Source organism: Zootoca vivipara, chromosome 7, assembly GCF_963506605.1.
Source record: "Zootoca vivipara chromosome 7, rZooViv1.1, whole genome shotgun sequence".
Taxonomy (NCBI): Eukaryota; Metazoa; Chordata; class Lepidosauria; order Squamata; family Lacertidae; genus Zootoca; species Zootoca vivipara.
The window spans coordinates 40,286,222-40,296,479 of record NC_083282.1 but is presented as its reverse complement, the minus strand read 5'-3'; the positions used below and the strand labels follow the sequence as shown (position 1 = coordinate 40,296,479).

Sequence of the window (10,258 nt, the reverse complement as noted above, 5' to 3'; positions counted from 1 at the left end):
CGCCACGGCCGCCATGTTTTTTTCTGGCTAGGCGAAGCTCGAGAAGGGCGGCTCTTTTGCCCAGTGCTAAGATGGCAGGCCGGAAACCACTGTAGGTGTGGGAGGAAGTGAATCGCCCAAACGGAAGTGAAAAAGGGGGAACGCGTCTCTGTGCGCTGGTCCGTACTTCCTTTGTCTCCCCTCCTGTGTTTCCCCTACCCCCCCTCTCTCGCCAGGCCTCTACTACGCGGACGGGTTCGTGCCGGGCCGGACTTCGGCTATGGCAAACCGGACAGTGAAGGACGCGCACAGCATCCACGGCACTAACCCTCAATACCTGGTGGAGAAAATCATCCGCACTCGCATCTATGAATCCAAGTATTGGAAGGAGGAGTGCTTCGGTCTCACAGGTGAGGCGTCTGTGTACGGTAGCTGGGGGTGGAAGAGGAGGGGCTCACTCTGTGTGGGAAAGTTGGGGAATACCTGCCACTTTGGTGGGGCAGTTTGGAAACTACACACCTAGGGAGAGGTGAGTGAAACGAGGGCACAGAAGCTGTACAACCACGCTCTGTATTTTATCAATGACTTCATCCAGGGCCAGGAGATGCCGGACTAACCAGTGTTATAAATTAGTTTCCGTTATATCACCTATCAGTGCTTTTTTTCTTAAAAAAAAAGTTCAGGGGTACTCTCATTTTCCTACTCATTTAAATACTGGCCGTCAATGAGGCCAAACTTAGATTCACAAAGTGTTTAGGGAGATGCATACCCCTGCGTCCCCCCAGAAAAAAAGCTGTTGCCTATTAATATTTTATTCAGGAAGCGAACCACTTGAGATAATACCTTAAGTATCGAAAGCTTGGGCCGAAAGCAGTCATTTGAACGCTTATTAAGAATGCAAATCCTATGTATGTGAAGTTCCATCACCGTCATAGTAATTTCTGGTAGCAAATTCTCTAGTAACAGTAACCCAATGCCTTCCTAGTTCACTAAAAATACAACTTCCAGCTTAAACATGAGCAATTGGTCATGATCTATCTTCAGAATCTGAGTGCCTTTTCATATGATTCCTTTCATAGCTGAACTGGTGGTGGATAAAGCCATGGAACTGAGATACACTGGTGGAGTTTATGGAGGAAATATCAAACCTACACCGTTCTTGTGCTTGACTTTGAAGATGCTGCAGATACAGCCTGAAAAGGATATCATTGTTGAATTTATAAAGAACGAAGATTTCAAGTAAGAGAAAATAGCTAGAGAAGTAGTCTAGAGCTGTGGTTTACAATTATTAGCAAAAACCTTTCTTGGTGTTCAGATTCACATTACAGTAGTGGGCTCTCATCTCTACATCTACTCATTTCTTAAGTCATTACCCTTACTGTGCAAGTTTCTTTAGTCAGGACTCACAGAAGGATTCTTCTGTGATACAAATGTTTTGCCTGTTTGGAGGTAATCTTGTTGCCATTGTACCTCTCTAATTTTTCCTGCACCTAGAATCTGCAATGTGGCACATGAATGTTACGTTAATGAAAACTTTTGGGTATACTGTATGTTTATGTAACATAAAAACATGGTTTATATTCTGCAATATATAGAACTTTCATATTGAATATCAACTATGCATTCTTTTGTTATGTCAGGGACCCCAAACTAAGGCCTGGGGGCTGGATGCGGCCCAATTGCCTTCTAAATCCAGCCCGCAGATGTTCTGGGAATCAGCATGTTTTTACAAGAGTAGACTGTGTCCTTTTACAGTATTTAAAATGCATCTCTGAGTTATTTGTGGGGCATAGGAATTCGTTCATATTTTGTTTTCCAAATATAGTCCGGCCCCCCACAAGGTCTGAGGGACAGTGGACAGGCCCCCTGCTGAAAAAGCTTGCTGACCCCTGTGTTATGTATTCTTTTGTTTATTAGTCTACTTTGTAATATAAAATCTTTAATAAAAATCAATTATAAAAAAGAAAGAATTTTTTTTGGGTATAGTTTAAAATTCTAAGCTGAGAGCATGTATTCCATTGGCTTTATTTGGAAGCATAATAATTGCAAATTGCTATTTTTGTGTTTGCTAATTTTTAGGTATGTAAGATTGCTGGGTGCATTGTACATGAGACTGACAGGCACTGCTATAGATTGCTACAAATACCTAGAACCTTTGTACAATGATTATCGAAAAATAAAAAGCCAAAATAGAAATGGGGGTAAGTGACTCAACTTTATAATTTATCTGGTCAGCTCCTGCCCATCTACAAAGCAGTTATAAATTAGTAGGTATTTAATCAATTTTACCAATGTAGATAGCAAATGTGGAATATGTTGTGTAGGAGTCTTGATGTTATAGTCTTAATTTAAACACCTATTAAATTATCTGCTTTGTAACGAACTATTGTTTTTGCGATCAAGAAGCACAGTATCCACAAAATAGTAACTGCAATATTTCTATTCCTTTTTATATTGTGGTTTTTATTTGGAAAATAGAACTAAATTGTTCAATGTTTATTTAATCTTTAGTCATACCCATTTTAAATATTTTACTGTAGATATTGTGGTGATGCTCTCTAAAATGTTTTTCCCCCCCAGAGTTTGAACTAATGCACGTGGATGAGTTTATTGATCAACTGCTCCATGATGAGCGAGTTTGTGATGTCATTTTACCTAGACTACAGGTGTGTAATGGCTTGTAAAATGCTAAAAATAAAAATATGAATCAACCCTAAAATACTACACATCAGAATATAATGGTTGGAGGGGGCAACTCATGTCTAAATTTGGAAAAACAAGACCTTTGTCCTCCACATGTGTACTGCTTCCATTGAGAAATGTTGCTGCTTGTTGTTGTTGTTAGAAATGATTCAAGATGAGCAGGTGACAGCAAAGGTTGCAAGGTTTTTAGCTGGAGCAATCCGAATAAGATCCACTATTTGACTATTGATTCAAAACCCTAAAATGCATTTTATATCATTGACTTTTTATTTCTATTCTTTGTATATCGTATTGTTGTTTTATTGCTATGGCCAGTGGGTGACACAAATTAAGATTCATTCATTCATTATTAGAAACGATATGTCCTAGAAGAGGCTGAGCAACTGGAACCACGAATTAGCGCTTTGGAAGAAGATATGGATGATGTGGAATCCAGCGAGGAGGAGGAAGAGGACGACGAAAAGGTTGAACATTTGTGTAGCTCCCCTGAGGGCCTCTTCTATAACAGAGTACAGGCATATTGACTTTACATAGTGCAAGAAAGCATTTCTTATATGGTGCTCAGCTTTATAACTGGCCTTAGCTATTATTATTTTATTCTTAATTGTTCAGTTCTCATGTTCTACAAATGAAGATCAGAAGACTGTCCAAGCTTTACTTTATTCCTAGAACATTTTTTTAAAGGAGCATTGAGTCCTTTGTGCTTCTGTAAAATGTTTTTTTAAATTTTCCTTTTAGAGATGTTGCATTGAACATAAGGGTTATTTTCCAGAATGCTTTGCTTGCAATATTTTCAGATGGAGCGAGTTCCCTCACCTGATCACAGGAGAAGAGGCTACAGGGATCTAGACAAACCCCGCAGATCTCCAACTCTGCGTTATAGAAGAAGCCGAAGCAGATCTCCTAGAAGGTAACATATTTGGAGCTGGCAAAATACTTTTAACCAACTTAATGCTGTACCTAAAACTATTGTCAGAGTAACATTTTCCCCCCCCCCTTCCCTGTTAGGCGAAGCCGATCCCCGAAGAGGAGAAGGTAGGAGACTTACGAATTATCAAGCTGATATTTTTTTTAAAAAAAATAAATGTGTAACTTTACACTAATAGCCTGTGTTCCTATAGTCCATCACCACGTCGGGAAAGGCATCGCAGCAAGAGCCCAAGGCGACACCGAAGTAGATCTAGGGAAAGACGCCACAGATCAAGATCTAAATCTCCAGGTAATTTTATTTTGGGGAGAGGGAGTTGTGGGTGGCTTTCTGGCATATGTTAATTTACTTTCCCATTTCTACCAGTAAGGGGGCCAATCTGTTTATAATATGATGGCTTGGATCCTCAGTTCCAGTTCTGTTCATGGAAGTGACAATTCCCTGCCATTCAGAAGCTCCTGCTGGTGGAAAGAGGTGGGAGTAGAAGAAATTATTCCTTTCCATTGCTGCCCTTGATTCCACATACTACACTATTCTGGAGCACCCTTGGGCAGAGTTTTACTCACAGAAACTAAGATTCAAGCCCCTAACAAAGTTAAAACTGATTGAGTCCCCTATTACCATTCTGCTTTACTTGATGTGACCTTCAGGAGGAATCTTCCGTAGAGAACAGAATCAAAGTAAAGATTTTGTATCTTGTCTCAGCAGGGCATCATCGTAGCCATAGACATCGAAGTCATTCCAAGTCCCCAGAAAGGTACATATTTCATTTTACTTTTAAATGATATTATTATAAGAGGTCTTGCTTATAGATTTCTTGCTAGGTTTTCTTATCCATCAACAACTTTTTTGTATCATCTATGCATTCAAGATAGATTGTATGTATCTTGGAAAAATATTTTTAGGACTCTTATGATTATCATAATCACTGTATTAATATCCAGAGCTGAATTTATCATTACATGTTCAATTTATTTGTTCCTGAGAATCAACTGAACACTGAGTTACTTTTGTTCTTCTTTCAGATCTAAAAAGAGCCATAAGAAGAGTCGTCGGGGAAATGAATGAACCTAGAGAGTTCAAGAATCTGAGCCACCACTTCTTTTCTTGTAGATATCAGGCATCAGGATGGGTAGAAGCTGCTGTGACAGCTAATAATTTTTGTATTCACTTAGTTTCTTGGACAACGTTTTCTTTGACAAGACAAGATAATATTCTTTAACTTGAGGGGACATTCATTCAGTGTATGTTCAGATGTTTTTTTTCCCTTAAAGAAGTGTTGTGTAAAAAATTCTTTTGACAGCTAGTACTTGCTTAAAACTATATAAGAGCAAGGCACAATGAATTGTTTAAATTCATTGTGAAACCTATTATGAAAGTCTTGCTTTTGGGGTATTTGTATAACAATTTTTATGTAACTCAATTTTATTAGCCAACAAGCTGTTCAAAAATGTACATAATTCTGTAGGGAATTACTTCAGGTGTGGAGCAAGAAGGAAAGTACTATTGTAACTTCTTTATTAAAATCTTTGATAAACAAGCTGCAGAACAAATGTGCTGTGTAATTATTATTCAAGGATGCTTCCACAAGTACTGATGACCTTAATTTTCAAAAGGTTGGAATGCAGTGTTGTGATTTAAGATACTTGCAACTTTTTTCCTCATATCTCCCAATAGTGTAACCCTGTATGACTAGACGACACCTCTGGGCAATCTTCCCCCACCCCCTAACCAAGAATTAAATGAAAATGATGGCACAATAGAGGGTTAACCCAGAGGTGGCATGAAAAGGGGCAAAAACAGCCATAAAAGAGTGTGGAAACAATGTCTAGGAATCCCAGGAGCCTTTGCACTGACCCTTGAGGCCGGTGAAGAGTTGGAGTTTGAGCAAGGAGGTTTGGAACAAGTGATTGTGGTGTTTGCAGGTTTTTCAATTCTGTTCCCAATATATGGGATGATTTCACTTAAATGCTCAGAGCTTTGGCACATAACCCCTGCGTAAATGGGGACTTGTCCATACACTTATTTTTGGGGGGTGGGGGGACCATGTTCCTTTGGGCACAGATGCTGGCAAGGAATGACTAGTAATCTAATTGCATAGGAATTTCAAAGGGGAAATACCTGAGTTTCACAAGCATGAAGCTTCCTTTCTTTTTTGGATGAACGCTCACCAAAACTATATGAAGACTTGTGAAGTTTATATACAGTATTTATATGCCAATTATATGGAGTCCAAGATACTATTTCACCCTAGTCTGCAGTACTTTAAAAAGGCTTAACAGAATCCAGCTGTGTATAATAAAAATTCTACTTATGATTTCTAATTTTGCAATTTTATTTTTTTCCTTTTAAAAAGTTTTTGGCACTACATTGTTCTGTAAAGAAATGACAATCTTTAACACATGAAATCCCTTTCTAATTTCTTTTTAGAACAATAGATATAAAGTCTGAACCAAAGTATGAATAAAGCTAATAGAAAATAAACAACTTAATTTTAAAAACTCTCTTTACAGTTTATCAAGATAAAATAAAACACAGTTCCCCTTAAAAATAGGGTAATAAAATAGATGACATTTGTATCACTTCTTGTGATACTGGTAAAAACTATATTTTATATCTATGTACAAATGATACAGTTAAAAACAGTTTTAAATAATCTCTTATCTAAACATGTTGCAATAAGATTTGAATCCAGAACCTGATTTCTTCCCATCCCCTTAATTAAACTTCATTTTTTCTGCTGAATGAAATTCATGTTCAAGTGTGGGTGTCCTTGGGACAGAAGTGAAAACCGCTGGTTGTTCTGCATCAGTAAGCCAGCTGAAAGAAAATAGGTTACAATTATTTTAGCAGAAACTATCCAAATCCAATTTAACATTTACCAGTAGGTTGAAAGACAGTTTTTAAATTCCTGCAAGTTTAGCAGCAGAAAGGGGCACTTACGGAAAAGAAATAGGCTGAAATACTTGTGGACTGAGGCTTAACTGCATGACCATCAAGATGGAACAAAAAAATGCAAGGGTGAAAGAACAGTGGTTCTCCAGATATTGTTGGAGGCAAACTCCCATCACCCTCAGCCAACATGGCCAATCATCAAAGGTGATGTGAGTTATGGGGCCACAGGTTTTCCACATCAAGGTAGGGGCTTCATAAGATGCCCCAAAGGCTTGGTATCTGGGATATCTACTTGCAAAGCACAAGCACGTTCACATTTAGTTAAACCAATGAATTATTTTCCTATTAAACAGGCAGAGAACAGACAGTGCACAGCAAAGAATGGAAGTGGTTGCTATACAGATGTAAATTCAGAAAAGACTGCAGCTTTTTATAGACAAGCAACCTAGAAAAGATCTTTTGAGTGAAAGCCCAGTATGACATCACACTAGCACAACAGCTATTCCTAGGAGACCTGTTCTTATCACAACAACAAACCAAAACTAATAAAAATAATAGCAGAAAGGTGAGAAAGTTGCTTCATGAAGATATACCTTGAGGGTAGAAAGGTTTATTCAATGGATAGCTGGCATTTCCCTGCTGCATGTAGTTTGGAGAAATATTGTAAGGCCACGTCCCTCGCAGGAGAGGAAAATGGGCTGGGGTGCCATGGTCCCAAGAAACAGCAGCAGGAGGAGGAGGGTTCGCTTTACCAAACTGTCCTGGGAAGCCCTGATCTAGTTTTCATTCAAAAATGAAAAGGAGATAAAAGATTACTGTATATGAAATCACCAACTTAAAGCAAAGTGCACAGCAGTAAGAGTATTTTTTTTATTATGTTTCTCTTTACTTAATTTTATTTTTGGGCCTTCTGGAACAGCATGGGATGGGATACGGGCAGCTGCACAAGGAAAGGGAAATCAGAAGAATTTAGAAGGGCTGCCCTGTGGAAGTGCCTTTCTGCTTGTGCAAGATGATTTTGGACCCAAGGAGCCATGAATAGACTAAAAGTATCCATTGCTGCTGAGCTACAAGAGCTCATGATGCTATAATACGCAGTTCCCTTCTGCATGCAGAAAGCAAGCTTAAATATGCATACATGGATAAGAAATACAATAGAAGCAGCTGAAGATCTGTGGTTATAGGGTGGAATATAAATTTAATTAAAATTTTAAATAAAAGAATCATGTAAAACCAATAGGAGACAATCTGCTCCATTTTACATTATTCACTAAGTGATGGTGATACAGTTGCGGTTCTGCAGTGGTAAAGGACAGGTACTCTATGACTCAGAGGCACTTTTATTATCATTCATTTTTTGAGGTCCTAGCACTGAAAGCTAGTTTCTGGCCCTGGCTCAAACTGAGCCTCAGAAGAGTACACTGATCTTTTAAGGAAAGGTGGTGCAGGGTTTCTAATTACCGTAGCTGGGATGGGATCCAAAGGGCCATACTTAATGTTCTGCTCATACACTGAGGTCCTTTCCCTTCACAAGCACACACACACCTCTCAAGCTGCTCCTGAAGCACAGTATTAAACGCAGCACAAGGGGATGGAGCTCAAAAGAAAACTGGGCAGAAGTTCTTTCTGCTGATGCACAGAACTCTTTGAAGCCCATCCCAATTGAAGTTCAGGCTCTGATTTGGAATCAGTGGTTTTCTTGACAGAAAGCTCGAACTATTATCTCTTTAAATAACTTGTCAAATGCTATGAAAATAGCCTTCCAAACCCAACCCACTTTTCATGTAGCCTAAGCAAATACACGGTGATTCATCTTTTTCCTAAAAGGTTCCTCATCTGCACCCCCAGAATATACAGCATAGTCAGAATGAACAAGTTCAGAAATGTTAAGCAAAGAAACTGTACAAAACAGGAGACAAGAGAGGAGAGTTACCTGAGTTCCCCACCGTGCCATTGTTCACCAGTGAGCTTAGAGTCACAGGGTTGTGCCAGTGTCCCTCATGAGTACTGCTGGGGATTCCCACAGGCCTGGCAGCAGGCTGTGCAAAGATGATACTGGGATCATTCAGGCTTACGCTGCTCTGGTTATTGGGCGGGCTGCTGCCACTGCCAGCCCTCACAGAAAAAGGAACATTTGCCGCGTGAGAAGGATTACCCGGTGCAGAGTGAATAACAGGCCACGAGGTGTTAGGAAGTTGGATTTGGTGGTGGTGGTGGTGGTGGTGGTGGTGAGGGTGCATCTGAAATAGTCCCAGGTTAGGCAAGGTGGCATACTGACCTGGGGGAGATTGGGGAAAGTTAAACAAAGGCAGCTGGACCTGGTGGGGTGGTTGTGCCCCTTGCTGGGGCTGCAGAGCATGCTTAGACTGGGATATTGGTTGTGGCTGAGTCTGGTTAATGGAGGTTGGTGGAGAGGAATTCTGAGTAAATTGCTGAGGCTGTGGAGAGTAAGATGACTGACGCGAATCAGACTGGAGAGGGGAAAAAAGGATGTAGTTTGTATTAGTTCATGAGTTAGTTAAGTGTTCCATTTAAGCATTTTAATCCTAAAAGTCTTCACAAAGGAGTCTCTTGAGCTCTAGGTTTACTAAACTACTGTATTGTCTTTTTTAGTTGAGATAGGCGACATATAGGGCTGGACTATCCATTGTGAAGCCTTTTTATGAAGAACTAAATTCTTCATGACTGCAAGTTCAGTTAACGTATAAGGTTTAATTGACAGCAGATTCACCATAGTCACTAGGAGAGTTCAGATGACCTTAACTTAATATATGAAACATGAACAAGCTTTGCTGTTTGCTCTTCACTTCATTGGGGGAGCAAACAACCCAGGACATTTTCCATTAACTTCAATTTTACAGTTCATCTGAATCAGGGAACTATGTTTACCAGCTTCAGAACAATCTAAGATATAGTTTGAAGTTGGCTTTATATTTTGACTTGTTCCAAGGCTCTTAACCACAGTTTGCTGGTTCATTAAACCATAATTTAATTTCCTAGCTTGTTTCCTTGGTCATACAAAGGGACTGTGTGTGGCCAAAGATCTTGTTCCTATATCAGCTTATTAAAGCAAGATGCTATCATCTGAACAAAATCATTGTGTAGAACAGCCCCTACCACTGATAAACAGTCACTTGAACTCTCACTAGAATAAAACATATAACTTTAAAAATGTCCTACTAATTTTCAGTCACCAATAGCATCTTAATTCATTGGCTCTTCCATTTGGTCTAACTTAACTTGTTGCCTCAATCCTTAAATATGCAAGAATCTGTACTTCTGAACTCTACAGAGGCCTTTTTACAGCAGTACACTACACAAGCATTATTGTTATATTACACAATTGAAATTGATTTCTTATATAAAATTTAGATTCAGAAATACTGAATCAAATGAAACTTACACATTCTGATGTCTGTCTAGCACGTAAGGGTCTTTCCACTTGTTGTTGAATTGATCCAGTTACTTGCTGAGAGTTTACAAGGCTTCGGACTAACTGAGTCCCTAAGTGATAAAAGTGTAAAGAATGTGTTTAATACAGATTAAGAAACCAATAGGTTGTGATCCAAAGCAATGATATGTGCAGACAAAATTATTTATGCAGCCAGAACTTTATTTGGCAACCTATTGCAACTATGTCCTCTGCCAGAGAGGTCCAAGGAAGGCAGTATTGGCTTCTGTGAATAAGGTTAGAGTAGGTATCATCAACCTTTTCAGACCAAGGACCCACATTTAACCCAAACATGCATTTTG

The 10,258-nt window shown here is 39.2% G+C and overlaps 2 protein-coding genes across 4 annotated transcripts in view; one reads left to right on the top strand and one right to left on the bottom strand.

The window, feature by feature from the left end:
* Nucleotides 1-157: 157 nt before the first annotated feature.
* Nucleotides 158-4,773, top strand: PRPF38A (pre-mRNA processing factor 38A). Of its 2 annotated transcripts, none has more exons than XM_035122020.2 (10): nt 158-389; nt 1,059-1,218; nt 2,059-2,180; nt 2,560-2,645; nt 3,036-3,146; nt 3,480-3,592; nt 3,691-3,717; nt 3,804-3,901; nt 4,319-4,367; nt 4,636-4,773. In XM_035122020.2, the coding sequence occupies exons 1-10, from the start codon at nt 260-262 to the stop codon at nt 4,676-4,678; spliced, it is 939 nt and encodes a 312-aa protein (XP_034977911.2). In that variant the 5' UTR covers nt 158-259; the 3' UTR covers nt 4,679-4,773. The 2 variants fall into 2 exon arrangements, with proteins under 2 accessions (XP_034977911.2, XP_034977909.2); XM_035122018.2 differs by having other exon boundaries at nt 4,316-4,367.
* A 39-nt stretch (nt 4,774-4,812) lies between these two features.
* The window catches only part of TUT4 (terminal uridylyl transferase 4), a 39,217-nt gene continuing 33,771 nt past the window's right edge, over nt 4,813-10,258 (bottom strand). For both annotated transcript variants that reach the window (XM_035122017.2, XM_060276905.1), the window contains exons 27-30: nt 9,909-10,009; nt 8,439-8,976; nt 7,099-7,281; nt 4,813-6,430 (exon numbers count right to left, since the gene is read on the bottom strand). In XM_035122017.2, coding sequence (XP_034977908.2) covers nt 6,339-6,430; nt 7,099-7,281; nt 8,439-8,976; nt 9,909-10,009 — 914 coding nt within the window. In that variant the 3' untranslated portion in view covers nt 4,813-6,338. The remainder of the gene's footprint in view (nt 6,431-7,098; nt 7,282-8,438; nt 8,977-9,908; nt 10,010-10,258) is intronic.

Bases quoted from the DNA above. Each gene is read 5' to 3' on its own strand.
- PRPF38A (XM_035122018.2), top strand. From the start codon at position 260: ATGGCAAACCGGACAGTGAAGGACGCGCACAGCATCCACGGCACTAAC. The intron at 2,181-2,559 runs GTAAGTGACTCA...TTTCCCCCCCAG, and splicing joins AAGCCAAAATAGAAATGGGG to AGTTTGAACTAATGCACGTG. The intron at 3,593-3,690 runs GTAACATATTTG...CTTCCCTGTTAG, and splicing joins CGAAGCAGATCTCCTAGAAG to GCGAAGCCGATCCCCGAAGA.